The 21640-nt window shown below is 41.3% G+C and overlaps 1 protein-coding gene across 11 annotated transcripts in view; it reads left to right on the top strand.

Annotated features, from left to right (window-relative positions):
* Positions 1 to 21640, top strand: part of nedd4l (NEDD4 like E3 ubiquitin protein ligase) — a 614975-nt gene that overhangs the window by 315870 nt on the left and 277465 nt on the right. For 8 of the 11 annotated variants that reach the window (XR_011588609.1, XR_011588608.1, XM_070867711.1 and 5 more), the window contains exon 1: positions 2574 to 3853. The exons of the other annotated variants lie outside the window; for them this stretch is intronic. Coding sequence is in view for 6 of the 8 variants with exons in the window: in XM_070867711.1 (XP_070723812.1) it covers positions 2678 to 3853 (1176 nt within the window). In the remaining 2 variants the exon portion in view is untranslated. Of the gene's footprint in view, positions 1 to 2573; positions 3854 to 21640 lie in introns of those variants that run through there. 11 annotated transcript variants of the gene reach the window in all.

The following is a 21640-nucleotide window of genomic DNA, read 5'->3' on the forward strand; positions in this document are numbered from 1 at the left end:
CCCTCCTCCTTCGTCTACCCCCTCCTCCTCCGCCTACCCCCTCCTCCTCCGCCTACCACCTCCTCCTTCGCTTACCCTCTCCTCCTCCTCCTTCGCTTACCCTCTCTTCCTCCTCCTCCTCCTCTGCTTTCCCCCTCCTCCGCTTCTCCACCCCTTTATCCAAGCATCTCCTTATCCTCAATGATTTCAATTCACACCTAATTTCCCTTTGACTCCTCATCTCAAACTTCACTGCACTGCTGTCCTCAATCAGTCTTGCCTTTCATATAAAGTTCTCCACCAATAAGCATTTTCAGCTCCTGAATCTCATCATCTCTTATGGCTTTTCTGCATTTGAGGTCTGGATTGCCGATAAAGCCATCTCTGACCATTTTCTTGTCTCCCTTACCAGCTGCTTTATCCCATCTCTCTCAATCCCACAACTCTCACCGCACCTCTGTGGTGAAAGAAAACTCTTCCTCTCGCTTCGTCATTAAGTCTCAACTTGCTCTCCTGTGCCTCTCTGTTATTTTTGACCTCAGTTGCTGCCCTGAGTTAACCTCCATCTTTGTCCGTCTGCTCCCAATAGCCCCTGCATCCCCCAACCATCCTGCTCTAAACTATCGTTGCTTCGAAGTTACTTCCCCATGTTCTTTCTCAGATTTTCCAAACTTATGTACTCCAGTCCCTTGAATTTCCTTCTTCTAGAACTGCCCTCCCCCCCCGCCCCGGCCTCTGCCTCTTTAACATCCTGATCACTGAACTAATTCTTCTGGCCTCTTGGTATCTGAAATTGTAATTCCTTGTCTTTACTCTGGCATTGTCCCACCACCTTTTGAAGATGATTCATCAGTGCAGCAACTCAACTCTGTTCTCCAACCGTTATTGCATCCCTACTCTGCATTTCCCCTCCAGGCTTGTTGTGCATGTTATCACATCCCAGCTCTCTGTCTATCTCCTCTGCAATTACCTGTTCAAATCTCTCTAGTATGGTTCCTGCCCATCACAAAGCACTAAAAAAACCTCAGCCAAAATCATGAATGACACCCTTCATGAATGTAATCTTGCCACTGGGACCATTGCCTTTACTGGCCAATAATTACACTGAAGAAAACGCTGTAATTTCGGCATCGTGTTCCACCTCCACAACGTTGTCCCTATCTTAGCCGCTCTGCTGCCAAAGCCCTTATCCATACGTTTGTCACATCTGCACGTGATTTACTCCCAACATCTTATTTACTGACTTGCCATCATCTATCTCCACAAACTCCCTCTTGTCCAAAATACAGTCGTGCACATCCTGTCCCATACTAAGACCCGCACATCCTGTCCCATACTAAGACCCACACGCCCATCACTTCTCCATTCTTGCTGATCTACATTGTCTCCCGTTCCAAATGCATTCAATTTATAATCCTTGTCCTTGTCTTCAAACACCCCATGGCATTTCATTGTATCTTTGTACCTCTGCAACCTCCTCCAGCTGTACATCTTCTCCTGCACACTTAGGTGCTCCTACTCCAGCCTCTGATGCACTACCCTCTCCCTCACTCTGATTGGTGACAGAGCTTTCAGTTGCCTCTGCCCTACTCGCGGGAACTGTTTCCCTAAACCCATGCTACCCTTCGACTTCTCTGTCTTTTTAAAAAAAAAACCTTTATCAAATAAGCCATTTCAATCTGGCTTTCAGTCATCCTTTTTCCATACCTTGGCAACTATGCCCTCTTATTATTCCTCTGTAAATGCCTTTGGATGATTTAGGCAATAATAAATGCAAATTATTGTTAGTGTAATTATTTGAGAAAATAAGACGACAAAACTTGGTAATAGTGTTCCATGAAATAATGCTTTTTGGGAAGCTTTGTACCAACTTTTCTTGTATTTTATTACGAGTGTAGTAGTTTGCTACCTTGTGCCAAATTCACATAGAATATATGGATTAGAAATAGTTGACAGAATTCTTAATTGGCTATTATCCTGAAGTTTTAAGTAAAACCCTATTTCTTGAGCTTTCTGTTAACTGAAAATGAATCTTTGGTGGCTATGTTTAAAGCAGCTGAACATTTAGCACTCAAAGCAGCTATAAAATTGGATTTAGTGTAATCATTAAATTTGTTTTCGTCTTAGTTTTTGGAAGTAGAGGTTTAAAAAGAGCCGTTCACAAATACTTAGACAAGTTACTTCTGTTTGCTATAGATTCGGCAAAATGTCGGCTTTTGTAATTGTGTTTTTCTTTTCCCATGTAAAGCTCTTGTAAAATATTCTGGTATCGTGTGAGTAGATTTATTGTGATAAGCGTAGGCGGCGTTGGTCAGCTGCAAGTGCTCTCCCGCTGGAGCTGCTCCCTTTGATGGAAAAGGAGCAGCTGTGAAGGTGCTGTTTCAGGCCCTTGCTGTCTTTTTAAAAAAAAATATTTTGCAGTGCATTGGAAGGGGAATCGGGTCATATGACTCTTACCACCCTACCCCATGTCACACTGTGTAGTAGTACTGATTGCCTTTATCCAATCATGCCTGGAATGCCGCCTGTCACTTGGGCTATTTCTGCTATCTGTCGCTATCAAGCTTCAGTGCTAACAGTTTGGCAGATGGGACAGTTTTTTCTCGAGCTTACATCTTTGCTTTTTTTTAATATGCTCCTGGCAGTGTGTTTCCTTTCCTCTTCTCGTTTTTTAAACTGGACTCTTTCTGTTTAAACTATGGCCCATCGACTGCGCCTTTATTTTGGATCAAATAGGAGCAATACTGATCCAGAATTGGAGATGCTGGATGAAGAAAGAGAAAATGACGTTCACATGGCATTCCACACTTTGCCAAGGAGGAATGCCCCTCATCTTTTTCCGAACATGCCTGGGCCTGTGTCCGATGTTGGGCTGCCTTTGCAAGATCAGACCTCCTTGAATCGGAGCTCCTCCATGTTTATCCCTCAGTTGTACAGTATTGAATCGCGACCCACCAGGAGCTCCTCAATGCAGATATCGCTGCAGCGCAAACGTATGAATGGATGTGGTGGTGCCAGTGTCTCAGAGTCTCCTGAGCAGCCGTTACCAGACATAGGAATGGAAGTTGGCAGCAGTGATGGTTTATTTTCTAGAAGCCGTTCTCTTCCAAGTGTGCCTCTAAGCACAGATGATCCCCCATCCTATAGTGTGGCTGCTGATTCATCACAACAAGCTAGTGGAAGTGCTTCATCTAATTGTAGAATACGTTGTCTTTTTCCTTTGGAACAAGAGCAATGTGCTGTTGGTCAAGAGGAATTAACAAACGGGTCTGCCTCCGGTTTAAATGTTGGAGGCTTAAGAATTCAGCGGCACTCGCCAACAGCAGACATGCATCAAATACGACTTTCACCTTTGAACCGTAACGGACATCAGAAAGCTCATGGTTCCGCAACTAGGCGCTGGTCTTTACAACATCAGCCAGCTATGTCAGGGAACATGGGGAAACCTTGCTTTGTCTTGCAGCTCCAGCAACAGCATAAAGGTATAAAGGATGCATGGATGGATTTAAAAACTGGGCTCACCGGCACAAAGGGGGAGAATGTGGCTAGGTACCCACACATACGGCTGGGACGAAGCACTTCTGCCTCCTTTCCAGTTAAAGGAAACGCTGAAAGTGCTGCTGAGAGGAGGGAGCAATTTGCAGGAACAGTAATTGGGGGAAACAATTCAGAAATGCTTCGTAGCAGTTCATTAGAAGCAATACCACAGGCACAGTCCTGCAAGTTTAAAATCAGACAGGAGAAAAATCAGAGGCAACCCCACGTCCGAATTCTTTTAACCCGAGGATATGAAGAGCAAAATGAAGGCACGATAAAAGATAATGGTGGCAGTCCTCAGACAAGAATGAGTTCAGTCATCAGAGAGAACTCCACGGTATGTAAGCAGTTCAAAGCCGTGCCTGTCACTTAGGTTATGTGTTTGGGACTCTATTTTGAGGACAGTGGCGGGGGGGGGCGGGGTGGAAGGGGGGACAAAGTTAGGCAGTATGGTTTTCAAAGCTATTAAATTGACATGTACGATTGTCATCTCTCCCGAACACCTCTCTTCTCCCCCCCCCCCCCCACCCCCCCCCCCTCCTCTGCCCACACAACAGTTGATGGACCTGAAAACAGTCACTTTCTTGATTTTCAGCTGCTACTTTAATGAGATGTTAATTGAAATATATACTGTCCGAATCCCTTTAAATTCAATGCAACTTCAGCTCTTCATATAAACAAAAACAGGTATTAAGATAAAATCCTGTTTGGGCTATAGTTACCGTTAATGGGTTCTAGCTTATTTTAACAAAGTATGGTTTCTCGTCAGAAGAGCGAGCCTGATTTAAGTTTCTGCAGGAGCTGCACTGATGCGTTTCCAAACAAGACGCTTCTGTGTATAGTGAAGTAATCTGTGTGTCTCCAGCTGTGAAAGCAGGCTTGAAATAATAGATGTTGGCCTTTCGTGCCTGTGTGTTTTTTCTCTATTGGTGAAATGTGGTATAGAAAGACAGCTGCTAACCAGTGTACGGCCTTTACTACATGACTGATTTGTATCTTCATGTTTTGCAGTTTGGTGGAAGAAACTGAAAGGTTGTGCATTTTTTGTTGAGAGTTGTGTAAACATGCAAGCAGGATCGGTTTACTGTGACAAGTCAGCACTGAATTTACAAGCATCAAACTTGTCCAGATTATTCCCGTCATTCGAGTTTACTGTGTGTGATTGATATGAGCCATGACTTGTCGTCTGTGGTAGCAGGTGTCATTCCCTTATTTATCTCAAGTGAAAACATTCATTTTGCTGTCTGCTGGCTTTGATCCATAGAGGATTTGTGCCTGCAGATTTTCTTTTCTCTCCCTTTCATTTTTCTTTTTAAAGCAACAAGATTATTACTCGCTGGAAGTTTTTCACTTTACAAGTTAATGAAGAGTAAAACCGGAAGGGATGTAGAATGGGGTGTTCCCGCTCGACGGGTTAGGTTAAAATTACCACCATTATACTTACTGATAAACATTTACAACAAATATTAAAGATGAAACTTAAAACAGAAGAGAAGTTGAGAGAGCAGGATTTTCTCCACAAATAGCCCTCTTACCCGATAACCCAACTGAAGTAAAATAAATAGATGTCACAATATACAGTAAATTATACCAATTCAATGAATTTTAGACTCATGTAAACTGATATCTTGTGCTCCTGCTTCCCTTTAAAGTCACGTATTACAGGAACAGTCCACTTGTGCCGTTGTGTAACTCTGTTGACTTAACTGGAAGCTGATGCTTTGGATCAGCCTGGGATTCTGTCTGGAGCCACCTAAATCCAGCAGAGGAAACATTACCAGCTCGATACTCCTGCTTGACCAGTCAACAGGGCCTTCCAGAGTCTGGTGTCTCCAGCTTTGCATACAAGCTTATGAAAACTTGCAGCTCCTATTGGAGACAGTGATGTTATGCGAGCGGCACGGCTGCCTCTCAACGTGCAACATAGCTGCTCAAGAGCAAAGCAGAGATGGGCATACACTCTTTAAATAAACAAAATATTTTGCCTTGTGTACTATATTATTTTTAAAGGCAAATTGGGGGAGTACTTCATGCAGAACATACTCAGACTCATTATTGAAGAATATTATAGAGCAGTTTGCCTTAAATTGACAAGATTTGTGAACAAAAGCAAATATTGAATTTGCCTTCAATTTGCAAACATGTGCAAGGTACACTTAAAAATACTTCAAAAACTAAATTAGAATTAGAACATCAATCTCGTCATACTGCCAAGGTCACACTTGAGGTAAGTTTGATGTTCATACTTCAGGTGACCCGACGGGTGCAATAGTTGCCTCAGTTTCTCCATCTGACCTTCAGATAGGACTGACTAGATTTTTCATTTTCAATATAAAGGAAGTGTCTGTTGGAATGTAAATTCATTCAGCTGCTATGCAATGTTTACCTTTTTTTGGATACCAGTTGATCGGACTTTATGTATGCTCAAATAAATCTATTCGAAAATACACACAAGTTTCTTATCGAATACTGGATAAAGGCAGCTTTAAAAAAAAGTATGTTTACAACACACAAATGTACTGCAACCACTAGTAGCAAAAGCTTGAATTTTTCAAAAAGGAAACCACTGTTACTGGAACATAAATTGCTTTCCTGGAAGATTTAATAATCAGCTATTTATTGTACCCTGGTAGAGAATAGAGAGAGATCATTTACTTATTTATTTAGGCAATTTGTGAATTACACAGCAGTAGCTACAAAATGCTAGGGTAGACCCAAGCAAATTCTAAATGCAATAAAATAAAAAATGCATTGCAGGTATGTTGATACTTTTGAACAGAAAATAAAGGTTAATGTTTCAGCTGTAAATCGTTTATCAGAATTGGAAACTGGCAGATAAGAGTGCCCCCTTTTTTGGACTGAATGAAATGAGGGGGTGGGGAGGAACCAACAATTAAAAATCAAGAGTATAGTATGCTCTCTCCTGCCACAAAGAGGCAGCTATTGTGTTGAGTAGTCTGTGATGGACCTGCTGTATATTTCCACCACTTCAGACTTCTGGCAATTACATTGTTCTCTTCCTAACACTTGTTCAGAAAACTAACTACATATAGCTGAACAGCATTATTGAACTGAATAATGAGTACAAATTTTTAACAGCCTAATAACTAATCAACAGTAACATTGAAATACATTAATCAAGATAAGAGATATTGCATCTCAGCAAGGACTAGTCAAAGGAAAACCATAAAAGTCCTATTGAGACCAGATTATTGACGAGGGTGGTTGGAACCAAAACTGCAGGTTGTTTCTTTTTACTGTTCGTTCGTGGGCATCACTGGCAAGGCCAGCATTTATTGCCCATCCCTAATTGCCCTTGAGGAGGTGGTGGTGAGCTATTGCCTTGAACTACTGTGGTTGGTGTGGTGAAGGCACTCCAATAGTGCTGTTCAGGAGGGAGTTCCAGGATTTTGACCCAGCGACGATGAAGGAACACCAATATACTTGCAAGTCAGCGTGGTGTGTGACTTTGAGGGAAACTTGGAGGTGATGGTGTTCCCATGCACTTGCGGCCCTTGTCCTTCTAGGTGGTGGAGGTCGCGGGTTTGAGAGGTGCTGCCGAAGTTTCTGCAGTGCATCTTGTAGATGGTATTCACTGCAGCAATGGTAGGCTGGTGATGGAGTGAGTGAATGTTTAAGATGGTGGATGGGATGCCAGACAAGCGGGCTGCTTTGTCCTGGATGTTATTGAGCTTAGAGTGTTGTTGGAGTTGCACTCATACAGGCAAGTGGAGAGTATTCCATCACACTCCTGACTTGTGCCTTGTAGATGGCACAGAGGCTTTAGCGAGTCAGGAGGTGAGACACTTGATGCAGAATGTTGCGCCCGCGAATGTCACTTTCCACTTATCAGCCCAAGCCTGAATGTCATCCAGGTCTTGCTGCATGCGGGCATGGAATTCTTCATTATCTGAGGAGTTGCGAATGGCATTGAACATTGAGTTTTCCCCCTGATTCCCATTGACTTAAGTTTTACTAGGTCCTCTTGATGCCACACTCGGTCAAATGCTGCCTTGATGTCAAAGGCAGTCACTCTCTCCTCACCTCTGGAAGTGAGCTCTTATGTCCATGTTTTGACCAAGGCTGTAATGAGTTCTGGAGCCGAGTAGTCCTGGCGGAACCCAAACTGAACATCAGTGAGTAGGTTATAAACAAGAGTCTTAAACATGATTTTCATGTTCCAGACGAATAACCCAATAAGAGGGAACAAGTTATTTGGGTCAAGTAAATGGACATCACTCCTGCAGATGGATGAAGAGGAGGAATTGTGGAGAGGTGAAGGCAGATAAGCAGTCAAAATGCTGAGGTTAGAAGGTTTCCCTTTTATCTTGAGAAGAGAACACTCAGCCTTTCAGAACCCCAAAGCCACCAAGTCCAGTCAGGAGCAGTCCCAGTGCCATAAAAAGTGTGCCAGAATAAGCCCAACTCCTTCACTTGCTCAAGCACAGTAATTCAAAAAAGACCATAAGCAAATAAATTTAGTCAGGAAGAGAAACAATTAATATATAATTCTCTTGGGTTGAGCCATCGTATTTACTGTCTTCATGGTGAGGGAGATGGGATTTGGAAGGCAATGACGAGCCATCAATAATAGATTGATTAAATGTCTCCTGCTGGAATCCAATGGAACCTTCACAAAAAGATCCAGCGGTTGAATGTGAGAAGGATATGATTAATCCCCTGTAATATTATGGACCAATATGACTGGATGGTATTTGCACACATTTCAGCATCATGGTGCATTTAGAGATCCTGCTGTACACATAGGAGTGGCTTTTACTATAGTGTATTAAGTGGTGAATCAAAAATGATCAGAGGCAAGATTTCTCTCAACCTGTGTTATTGTTGCATATACACACAAAGCATGGGAGCACAAAATAGTTGAAGGCACAATTAGGACTGATCAATGAGAAGTTCTTCACAGTGATGTGGAATGGGCTTCCAGGTAGGGTAGTGAAATAAAAACTCTGGTATCATGTAGAAGTCACATCTAATTTGCGCTGTTGGTAGGGGGTATGATAAACAGTGAAGATGTTTGGAAGATATTAAGACATAAATAGGTTAGTAAAATGGACAGAAGGGTGGTGCATGCAATTTACTGTGACAAGTGTGAGGTGATGCATTTCAAGAGGAAAAAGAAGCAATGAGATTATACACAGTGGAAAATTTCAACATTAATGAATGGAGAGAACAAGAGATTTAAATGTATTTTTCCCTGAAAGTAAAAGTAAATAAAGCCCTAGGATCTTGGGTTTTATAACTAGAGACATGGCATGCAAGAGTAAAGAAGTAATGGCCTGGGTTTTGTGGTTATGCTTCCCGCCACCCACAGAAATTTTGGGGGGCATTTGAGCGGCAACTTGCAGTATTTAGAGATCTTTTTTGGCGTGGCACCCTCTGGTCTGTGTGAACAGAGAAAGCAACAGCATATCTCTCCAACCAATCTGATTGGTTATTTCTACTGGAGCAGAGAAGGCCAAGAAGAGATTTAAGAGGTTTACAGAATTGTGAAAAGTTTTAACAAAACGAGGGAGTGACAATTTTGTAAGGAAAAAAAATTAATGTGTGATGCAGAGCAAGATGCAGGGCTATGGGAATAGAGCAGGACTAGTTTTGCATTGCTCCAGAAAAGAGCCAGCACATTTGGGATGGGCTAAGTGACAATTCTGCTTGTGCGTTGTAAACATCAATGATTCCATGAATGGGCAGAAGGCTTCCTCATCCCCATTTATCTTGTATATGTAGAATAAAGGCCTCAATTTTGCCCAAGCTCGTTTTTTTGTGTATTGCCAGAGTTACACCCATTTTTCTCGGCCAGAAATATTTTGCCAAAGTTTCCCCGATGTATAATTTAAATTTGACGCCGTGCAGCGTGTCCGGTCTCCTCGGGGGATGGAACCTGCTGTCCGCACTGAAAAAAACGATGCTGCACCATCTGCGCATGCGTGGGGAAGAAAAGTGACGTTTTTAACATTATTTCAACAGACGCGCATGCGCAGTACAGCTCCAGGTTGGCAATCGGCCATTGTTAAAGAGCCAGTTGTGTGTGTGATAACGTTGAGTGTTGTGTGAGAGCATTGGAAAATCGGACCTGAAGCAATACAAGATGCTTTCTTCTTCCCTTCTTCCCTCCCCTCCCCCCCTCCCCCTCCCCCCATTGCAGTCTTGTGACTTCCCCCTTCTCCCCCCTCTCCTAAACTCATTGCAGTCTTGTACCTAATGCAGAGTCTTCTGATCGGCACCTCCCTCCCTGGGCTCAATTCAGTGGCCTTCCGATTGCCACGACTCCCCACACCCCCCCCCGCCCCTATCCGGGCGCGGGGCCGATTCTGACAGCCAAAGCTACAACCCTCCAGCTCTGCTTGAAGATGTTCGGTGGTGGGGTGATGGCGTGTGCGTAAAAAAAAATGAAAACTTCAGAAATCCAAGTAACTTCCATGTACTCCGTTGAAAGGTCAAAAAAGTTGAACTTTAATATGGATATTTTAAGTGTTCTCGACTTCCTCAAAAAGCTTTGATGAAAAACAATGGCGTCTTTCAGCACCGATTTCTCAATATGTGCTGCTTTCTGTTAACTCACCAGAGAGTTTTTCGGGAGTGGCCAGATACGCTGACGTAGGATTAACATTTTTTAGGCAAACTGCGACAAATGATAATAAACTGGTGCAGGCATGATGGAATGCCCCCGAAGAAGTTGCTACCACAAGTAGTAGTTAAAGCGACCATCATAGATGCATTTAAGGGGAAGTTAGATAAACACACGAGGCAGAAAGGAACAGAAGAATTTGTTGATGGGGATAGATGAAGTAGGATGGGAGGAGGCTCATGTGGAGCATAATCATTGGCATAGATCTGTTGGGCTGAATGGCTTGTTTCTGTGTCGTAAATACTGTGTAATGACGTCAAAAAAATCTAACCTAGAAAAATCGTAACTAAAGCAGTTACGCCGGTGCAGATTCCAGGGGGAAACTTTGAATTAAATAATTACGCCAGAAAAAACAGTGTGCGCTTAAAAAAAAAAAGGCGCAAATTACCCAGAAAAATTGAGCTCAATGACTTGAAATATTTCAAGCCAAGAGTGATTAATACCTGAAATGGTCGTCTTGATAGAGAATTGAAGGCATAAAGCGCGGTATAATTGGGTACTGTGATGGAGGGGCTATATGTTTCTCCAGAAGGATGGACTGCATAATGTTCTTCAATTGTACTTATGAACTAAGTCTACAGTTTGCTGAATGGACTTTCCAGAGTACTATAAATTATTGGATATACTGTAGGCCATAGATGAATTATGCTTTATATCATTTACCATCAAAAATGTTTTAATATCTTCGATGAAGGAAGAGAGAGATGCATTTTGAAAACTGGGAAGTTCTTTTAATGTTTTGGTAATGAAAAATGTTGCATTGGTTAGTCTTGCAAAGGCATTAATGTAATCACACAATTGTACACCCGAGTGCAGCCGCAAGGCTTAACTATTGATAAAGTGTAATATTCAGCTGCTAGCTCACAGCAGCCATATTAAAAAGTAATGATGTAAATTGTCTGAGCTTAAAGGTTAAAATTTTATAGTTTAACAATCCTGCTATATGTGAGAAAGATGACCTTTCTGTTGACATTTTAATAGAAATAGATGTAAATTTCGATCTGAAATCAGTTTTTTGAGAACTTTGGCAGTTAGGTAGAGCTAGGAACCATGACATGTTTTGTTGGTTTTGAGTTTAGAATACAGAAGGGAAGAGTAAGCTTGTCAATTTGGATTTGATTGAAGGCTATTTACTCATCTTTACTTTTGAATATGTTTGTACTTTTAAACTAACTCATTAAAATGGCAGTTAAAAGTTCATTCCATTGGATATCATTTATATCCTATGAATGTTTAAATCTTAAATAGTCATAAATAAAAAAGCTTAATGGACAAATAAGACTGCACTCCCAAGTATTGCCTCTCCATCTGTCAACACCTTAATGAAAGGACCTGTGAATACAGTTATATTTAAAGTTATTTTCCTATTGTTACCTATTTTGCATTTTCACTTCCCTCCAGAGCTTTTTGGAGCATAAGATCAGGAGTCGACCAATCAGCCCCTTGAGCCTGCTCCACCATTAAGTTAGATCATGGCTGACTCTTAATACCCTTACCTAACAAAAATCTATGACTGTGTTTTGAATTTTTAAGTTGACCTAGCCTCAACTGCTTTTTGAAAGCTCAAGTTCCAGATTTTCACTGCCCTTTGTGTGAAGTAGTGCTTGCTGACATCACCTATAAATGGCCTGGCTCTAATTTTCAGATTATACTTTCTTGTTCTGGACTCCCCCACCAGAGGAAATAGTTTCTCTCCAGCTATCCTATCAAATCCTTTAATTATCTTAAACACTTCAATTAGATCACCCTTTACTCTTCTATACTCAAGGGAATACAAGCCAAGACTATGCAACCTGTCCTCATAATTTAACCCTTTTAGCTCCAGTATCACTCAGGTGAATCTGCGCTGCACTCCTTCCAAGGCCATTTTATCCTTCCTGATGTATGGTGCCCAGAATTTAATGCAGTACTGCTTTATAAAACTGTAGCATAATTTCCACCCTTTGTATTCCAGCCTCCTTGAGATAAAGGCTAACATTCCATTAGCCTTTTCATTTTTTTCCATACCTGTCCACTTTTCTGTACTTGAATCCTGTAGGAATTATTTATGACTTTCACACCTTTTGCATTAGGTGTTAGAGAAGGGTTCGTAGATCTGAATCCACTCCCAACAGAAACAACACACAGATCCCAGAGATTTTTTATTTAAGCGCTAACACACAGATTAAATAAGAACCTGTCCCGGAGTCTTCAAGTGCTCAGTGGCCAAGTCGATGCTCACTTGAAGTCTGTTGAAATCGTAAGACGACATCTTTTCATTAGACCAGGATACGTTTATGTTGGACGACTGCAGTAAAAAAAAAAATTAGGTCTTTTGTCAGTTCTTCTATTTTTTGTGTTCAAAACTTCTCTTCTAGCTCTTGCGTGTACATCTCAATGATTGGCTCATTCAAGCATGGCTTTTCCCTTTCTTCATGATTGGTTCAAAGTTTAGTGGGGTTAATTCATCATGCATGTCATTGTTGCAATTTATTGAGGGTCTTATCTCAAGACAGTGCTGGTCCATTCCATGGGTTCCATAGCAACCCCAGATTTGTCCTTGACTTTTCTTTTTGTCTGAGTAATAACTGTTAAAAATGTTGCTCCATATTCCTATTCTCAACTTGCATTTTAAAGTGGTATAACCATCATTAAAAGCTTTCCTTTGTATTAAAGTTCATCTTGTGAGGGATAAATAAGAACATAAGAAATAGGAGCAGGAGTAGGCCATACAGCCCCTCGAGCCTGCTCCGCCATTTAATACGATATGGCTGATCCGATCATGGACTCAGGTCGACTTCCCTGCCTGTTCGCCATAACCCCTTATTTCCTTATCGGTTAAGAAACACTCTATCTCTGTCTTAAAATAGATTGTCCTTCAATCCCTAAATCTCTTGGCTCATAAACATAAAAGTGTATCAGAAAGCAGGAAAAAATGGTTTAAAAAAAAAATTAAAAAGCTCTTTATCTGAATGCACGCAGCATTTGTAACAAAATAGAGAGTTGACAGCACAAATAGATACAAATGGGTATGATCTGATAGCCATTACAGAGACGTGGTTGCAAGATGACCAAGGCTGGCAAATAAATATTCAGGAGCATTTGATAACTCGGATGGACAAACAGAAAGAAAAAGGAGGTGCTAATAAAGGATGAGATCAGTGCATTAGTGAGAAACTATATTGGCTCAGAAGATCAAGATATTATTAAGGATGAAATAGCAACGCATTTGGAAAGCAGTGACAGGATCGGTCCAAGTCAGCATGGATTTATGAAAGGAAAATCATGCTTGACAAATCTCCTGGAATTTTTTGAGGATGTAACTAGTAGAGTGGACAAGGGAGAGCCAGTGGATGTGGTGTATTTGGGCTTTCAAAAGGCTTTTGACAATGTCCCACACAAGAGATTGGTGTGCAAAATCTAAGCACATGGTATTGGGGGTAATATACTGACGTGGGTAGAGAACTAGTTGGCAGACAGGAAGCAGAGAGTTGGGATAAACGGGTCCTTTTCAGAATGGCAGGCAGTGACTAGTGGAGTGCCGCAGGGCTCAATGCTGGGACCCCAGCTCTTTACAATATACGTCAATGATTTGGATGAAGGAATTGAGTGTAATATCTCCAAATTTGTAGATGACACTAAACTGGGTGGCGGTGTGAGCTGTGAGGGGGACGCTAAGAGGCTGCAGGGTGACTTGGACAGGTTAGGTGAGTGGGCAAATGCATGGCAAATGCAGTATAATGTGGATAAGTGTGAGGTTATCCACTTTGGGGGCAAAAACATGAAGGCAGAATATTATCTGAATGGCGGCAGATTAGGAAAAGGGGACGTGCAGCGAGACCTGAGTGCCATGGTTCATCAGTCATTGAAAGTTGGCAAGCAGGTACAGCAGGTGGTGAAGGCGGCAAATGGTATGTTGGCCTTCATAGCTAGGGGATTTGAGTATCGGAACAGGGAGGTCTTACTGCAGTTGTACAGGGCCTTGGTGAGACCTCACCTGGAATATTGTGTTCAATTTTGGTCTCCTAATCTAAGGAAGGACGTTCTTGCTATTGAGGGAGTGCAGCGAAGGTTCACCCAGACTGATTCCCGGGATGGCCGGACTGACATATGAGGAGAGACTGGATCAACTGGAGTTTAGAAGGATGAGAGGGGATCTCATAGAAACATACAAGATTCTGACGGGACGGGACAGGTTAGATGCGGGTAGATTGTTCCCGATGTTGGGGAAGTCCAGAATCAGGGGACACAGTCTTAGGATAAGGGGTAAGCCATTTATGACTGAGATGAGGAGAAACTTCTTCACTCAGAGAGTTGTTAACCTGTGGAATTCCCTGCCGCAGAGAGTTGTTGATGCCAGTTCATTGGATATATTCAAGAGGGAGTTAGATATGGCCCTTACAGCTAAAGGGATCAAGGGGTATGGAGAGAAAGCAGGAAAGGGATAATGAGGGAATGATCAGCCATGATATCGAATGGTGGTGCAGGCTCGAAGGGCCGCATGGCCTACTCCTCCACCTATTATCTATGTTTCTATGTTGAATCAGTTTGGGTGGAGATGAGGAATAATAAGGGGAAAAAGTAATTAGTGGGCATAGTCTATAGGCCCTCTTAACAGTAGCTACACTGTAGGACAGAGTATAAATCAAGAAATAATGGAGGCTTGTAAAAAAGGGAACGATAATAATCATGAGCGATTTTAATGTTCATATTGATTGGACAAAGCAAATTGGCCAGGGTAGCCTTGAGGAAGAATTCATAGAGTGTATCATAGATAATTTCCTTGATCAGTAGGTTGCGGAATCAACCAGAGAGCAGGCTACCTTAGATTTGGTATGTGTATGAGACAGGATTAATAAACAATCTCCAAGTAAAGGATCCTCTAGGAGTGATTGACCATAACATGGTTGAATTTCAAATTCAGTTGGAGGGTGAGAAAGTTGGATCTCAAACCACTGTCCTAAGCTTTAAATAAAGGAGACTACAAAGGTATGAAGGCAGAGTTGGCTAAAGTGGACTGGGAAAGTAGATTAAAAAATGGGACGGTTGATGAGCAATGGCAAACATTTAAGGAAATATTTCATAAAAATATATTCCAATGAGAAGGAAAGACTGTAAGAGAAGGGAAATCCATCCGTGGCTAACTAAGGAAGTAAGGATGGTATCAAATTGAAAACAATGGTATAAAAGTGGCCAAGATTAGTGGGAGGCCAGAGAATTGAGAAACTTAAAAACAGCAAAGAACGACTAAAAAAAATGAGGGAAGAGATAGTTTGTGAAAGTAAACTAGCACAAAATATAACAACAGATAATAAGAGTTTCTACCTGTATAAAAAAGGAAAAGAGTGGCAAAAGTAAATGTTGGTCCTTAGAGGATGAGACTGGGGAATTAATAATGGAGAACAGGGAATTGGCAGAGACGTTGAACAAATATTTTGTATCGGTCTTCACGGTAGAAGAAACTAAAAACATCCCAATAATGGATAATCAAGAGGCTGTAGGGAGGGAGTAATTAAAAACAATCACTATCACTAAAGATGTAGTACTCGGTAAAATAATGGGACTAAAGGTGGACAAATCCCCTGGCTCTTAAAAGAAGTGGCTACAGAGATAGTGGATGCATTGGTTGTAATCTACCAAAATTCCCTGGATTCTGATGAGGTCCCAGCGGATTGGAAAACTGCACATGTAATGTCCTTATTTAAAAAAGGAGACAGAAAGCAGGAACTATAGACCAGTTAGCCTAACATCTGTCGTTGGGAAAATGCAGGAGTCCATTATTAAGAAAGCAGTAGCAGGACATTTGGAAAAGCATAATTCAATCAAGCAGAGTCAGCATGGTTTTATGAAAGGGAAATCATGTTTGACAAATTTGCTGGAGTTCTTTGTGGATGTAACGAGCAAGGTGGATAAGGAGAAACCAGTGGATGTGGTGCATTTGGATTTCCAGATGGCACTTGACAAGGTGCCACATAAAAGGGACTGCACAAGATAAAGTTCACAGGGTTGGGGGTAATATATTAGCATGGATAGAGGATTGGCTAACTAACAGAGAGTTGGGATAAATGGGTCATTCTCGGGTTGGCAATCAGTAATGAGTGGGGTGCCGCAGGGATCAGTGCTGGGACCCCAACTATTTACAATCTATATTAACTACTTGGATGAAGGGACCGAATGTAACGTAGCCAAGCTTTCTGACGATACAAAGATGGGAGGAAAAGCAGTGTGTGAGGAGGACACACCAAACCTGCCAAAGGACATAGACTGGCAAAAATTTGGCCGATGGAGTATAATGGAAAGTGTGAGGTTATGCACTTTGGCAGAAAAAAAATCGAAGAGCAAGTTATTATTTAAATGGAGAAAAATTGCAAAGTGCTGCATTGCAGCATGACCTGGGAGTCCGAGTGCATAAAACACAAAAGATTAGTATGCAGGTACAATGGAATCTTGGCCTTTACTGCAAAGGGGATGGAGTATAAAAGCAGGGAAGTCTTGCTGCAGTTATTCAGGGTATTGGTGAGGCCACACCCAGAATACTGCGCGCAGTTTTGGTTTTCATATTTAAGAAAGGATATACTTGCTTTGGAGGCAGTTCAAAGAAGGTTCACTAGATTGATTCCAGAGATGAGGGGGTTGACTTATGAGGAAAGGTTGAGTAGGTTGGGCATCTACTCATTGGAATTCAGAAGAATGAGATGTGATCTTATCGAAATGTATAAGATTATGAGGGGGCTTGACAAGGTGGATGCAGAGAGGATGTTTCCACTGATGGGGGAGACTAGAACGAGGGGGCATAATCTTCGAATAAGAGGCCGCCCATTTAAAACTGAGATGAGGAGAAATTTCCTCTGAGGGTTGTAAATCTGTGGAATTTGCTGCCTCAGAATGCCGTGGAAGCTGGGTCATTGAATACATTTAAGACAGAGATAGACAGTTTCTTAACCGATGAGGGAATAAGGGGTTATGGGCAGGGAAGTGAACCTGAGTCCATGATCGGGTCAGCCATGATCGTATTAAATGTCGGGGCCGTATGACCACCTCCTGCTCCTATTTCTTATGTTCTTATGATAGGAAAAATTTGAGCAATCGCTCACGTTGTCTGCTAGATACCAGTCATACCTGTACCGCAGCAGCTTAGTTAGAAGGAGCGATGTCTGCTGTACTGATCTTTGCACTACAGCTGGGATGTTGTCAGGAACTATAGCTTTTGTCGTGTCCAGTATATTCAGCCACTTAATGTCACGTGGAGTTAACAAAATTGTCTGGATGCTGTCTTCTATGATGATGGGTACCCCAGCTGAATAGGATTGTCTGATTGTCGACTTGCAACTTTTGGCTGAAGACATTTGCAATTACTTGAAGTTTTATTGCAAGGCGTCAGCCTGTTACAAAAGCTTGGGTCTTGACTCAATATTTTTGTCCCACTCTCATACACACCAGTGCATTCTGAACATGTGAATTTTGCTAAACTTCAAGCATGTATTCTGCACATAAACATCGGTAGAAGTATGTGTCCCCTTTTCCAGCGAGTTTCCTTTTTTGGCTTGGTGTCAATTTTTATCTGATTACACTCCCCTAAATCCAAGTCTTTCTTTAATTCTTTCCTGTGAAGTGCCATGTGATGTTTTACTTCATTGAAGGCACTAATTAAATGCAAGTTGTTGTTGTTATATTGACTTTTTCTCTTCCTCGTTGGATCTTAAAACGTAATATTGTGGTCATTATTCTGAAGGAAATGACCCACATTGTGCTTAGTTATGTATTTCATTACTCATAACCAGATACAACCAGAATGTGTTCACCTTCATAGTCTTACATTATACTTGAGGAAGGAGTCATGTACACAATTTAGAAATTCTATTACCTTTTTTCCAGTTATTCTGTCCCAATTGATAAGTGGATAATTAAAATCTTTGCGATCAATAATTTTGTTAATCTTACTCATCTCTCCAACCTGACAGCAGATTTCCTCTTCAATTTACTTCCCATGATATGTCTGTAATGCAATCCTACTAATTAAAAAAAAAACCTTTATATCTTTGAGCTCGAACCATTATTGACTTGTACCCCTATCTGAGCTACATAAATCCTCATTACAGCATGTATTCCCTCTTTTACTAGTATTGCCACACGGATCACTTTCTTATCCTTTTTTCTTAATCCCTCCTAACTATATTATATCCTGATATGCTTATTTTCCATTCTTCTCCAATTTGTAGCCAGGTTTCTGTTATGATGTTTAGATCTTCCTGTAAAATAAATCACTGCCAGTGCTCCCAATTTATTTTAATTCATCAATTTAGGCCCTATCAATTTATTTTCCCACGTTTTGCACAATGCAACATGTACTTTTTAACTTCAACATCCATGAAGTCCTGCTCTAAAGCTAGTTTCCTAATCTCCTAAATACATCTTGCAGGACTTCAGGCCTTTATTTACCCACATCATTGGAACCCACATACATTTAACACAATAACTGGTTGCTCTCCCTCCCCTTACACCCTTTTTTTTCCAGTCAATGCAATATTTTGCTTACCCTGGCACCTTCGAGGCAACAAAGCATTCAGGACTCACAGTTTGGACTGCAAAAGATCATGTTAGCCCCTTTTATCAATTGAATGAATCCACTATTATTACTGCATTTCCAGCTGTTGCTTCATCCCTCCGTTACCCTCCGAGTTCTCCAGATAGTGTAAAGTACGCAGAAAAACATTACCTACTGAAATTAAAATCTATCACAATGAAACAGCACAGAAGGAAGTCATTCAGCCCATCGTTCCTGTGCCAGCTCTTTGGTCGAGCTATCCAATTAGCCCCACTCCCCTGCTCTTTCCCCATAGCCCTGCACATTTTTTCTCCAAGTATGTATCTAATTCTCTATTGAATCTGCTTCCACCACCCTTTCAGGTAGTGCATTCCAGATCAACTCGCTGTATTTAAAAAAAAAAAGATTCCTCATGTCGCCTCTGGTTCTTTTGCCAGTCACCTTAAATCTGTGTCCTCTTGTTACCAACCCTTCTGCCACTGGCAACAATTTGTCCTTATTTATTCTATCAAAACTATTCATGATTTTGAACACCGCTATCAAATCTCATCTGAAGTACTCTGCTCTGAGGGGGACAATCCCAACTTCTCCAGTCTCCAAATAACTGAGTTCCCTCATCCCTGGCACCATTGTAATAATCTCCTCTGCACCCTTCTCCAAGGCCTTGCAGTCCTTTCTGAAGTGTGGTGCCCAGAATTGAACACACGACTCCTGCTGAGGCCGAACCAGTATTTTGTAAAGGTTTAGCATAACTTCCTTGCTTTTGTTTTTTGTTGTTCGTTCCTAGGATGTGGGCATTGCTACAAGGCCAGTATTTATTGGTGATCTCTAATTGCCCTTGAGAAGGTGGTGATGAGCTGCCACCTTGAACCACTGCAGTTTGTGTGGTGAACGTACTCCCACAGCGTTGTTCGTGAGGGAGTTCCAGGATTTTGACCCAGCGACAATGAAGGAACCGCAATATATTTCCAAGTCAGGATGGTGTGTAACTTGGAGGGCAACTTGCAGGTGATGGTGCTCCCATACGCCTGCTGCCCTTTTCCTTCTAGGTCGTGGATGTCAGGGGTTTGGGAAGTGCTGTCGAATAAGGCCTGCTGAGTTGTTGCAGTGCATCTTGTAGATGGTGTACAATTGGAGGCATGGTGCATGGTAGTGGAGGGAGTGAATGTTTAAAGTGGTGAATGAGGTATCAATGAATGGGCTGCTTTGTCCTGGATAGTGTCGAGCTTCTTGAATGTTGTTGAAGCTGCACTCATCCAAGCAAGTGGTGAGCATTCCATCACACTCCTGATTTGTGCTTTGCAGATGGTGGAAAGGCTTTGGGGAGTCAGAAGGCGAGACATTTGTCACAGAATACCCAGCCTTTGACCTGCTCTTGTAGCCACAGTATTTATGTACCTGGTCCAGTTAAGTTTCTGGTCAATGGTGACCCCCAGGATGTTGATGGTGGGGGATTCGGTGGTGGTAATGCCATTGAATGTCAAGGGGTAGTGGTTATACTCTGGTTATTTTGTACTCTCTTCCTCTATTAATAAAGCCAAGAATCCCGTATGCTATTTAACAGCCGTCTGAACTTGTCCTGCCAGCTTCAAAGATTTGTGTACATATAATGTATGTTTCAGGGGTGTGTGTTTGCATTTATCACATTCAGATAGCCCTTTTTAAAGGATATATGGTATAACTACGTAGAAAATTACACCATACTTGTATCATAGCCCCATAAGATCTTTTCTGCAGTTCTCAGTTGTTTATATTATGAATGACACAAATTTGCATAATTATCCTTATACTCCAAAGTGAGTGACTTTCCAAAGGTACAATGCAATGGCTTACATATAGTATTCTAAATGTGGTCTTACCAATGAGTTTAGTGTTAAAATAAACTAGTTTGACTTGCTACCAAATGCCCTTGAGTGCATAGTACTTGTTTCACCTTGTTGATAAATGTTGGCTGGAAACTTTGTGTGTTTAATAATATCAACTAAATCCTTTTCCTTTAACGCCTTATCTCAATGATACTCATTCTTTTTACAAAAATGTGATGCTTCCTTTTTCTGTGAGCAAGCCCTCTTAAATTTTATTCCCACAAAAATCTGCCTTTCATGTGAATTTAAAAAAATTAAAATATTAGATTTAGGGTCAAGTCCTGACTCGAAACAACGTGTTTACATAGCATCTTTGAGTAATCTGTTTTCTACAACCTTGGTGACTTAAACATAATTCAGTCGAGTACACCACAAATTCTTGGACACTTCCACGTATTTGCAAGTGACTTGTCAATTAATTTAATAGATATTAATTTTATTTTGAAATAACTCAAGAACAGCAGGTTGTAACTGTGGTTAAAATAGATCTGGTCAAAAAATGCAAACACACAAATCTTGAGTTGTTGCTGTAGTTGGAATGCAGGGCTGCATTTCCTCAGCATAGGAAAAATGGGTGAATTTTTTTTTCACATAAAATTTATGACCTGCAAATTATATCACGGGAACATTTTGTTTTGAGAATTGAGAATGTGATTTAGTTAACGGGAAAGGGAAAAAACAACAAATGGCATAACATCTGCAGCAACCAGTTAACACTTATCAAGTCGCTAACGAGCACCTTAACCAGTATAATTGTCTTATTTTTATTCCGTGGCTGTGTGCAATGAGAAGTGGATTAACAGCAAGAGTGACTAGCTCTTATACTCATCACCATGACATGAGCAGATTTATGATAGGCTCATATGACTAAGAATTTAGGGAGGCAACTATAATGGTGTAGAGTAGCATAGCATAAACTGGTTGAAATTCATATGATCATCAGTTCTGCTATCATATAGTCTTCACAAGTGATTGGGCTGCTTTGTAAATGAATGAACTCTCAGTAACTCCAGCAAGGGGAACTCTACCATTGATGTAGGTATTTCAGGGTGAGCTGCAGATGAAGATTGTAGACTTTCAGTATCCTGT

This window comes from Pristiophorus japonicus, chromosome 2 (genome assembly GCF_044704955.1).
Source record: "Pristiophorus japonicus isolate sPriJap1 chromosome 2, sPriJap1.hap1, whole genome shotgun sequence".
NCBI classification, from domain to species: Eukaryota; Metazoa; Chordata; class Chondrichthyes; family Pristiophoridae; genus Pristiophorus; species Pristiophorus japonicus.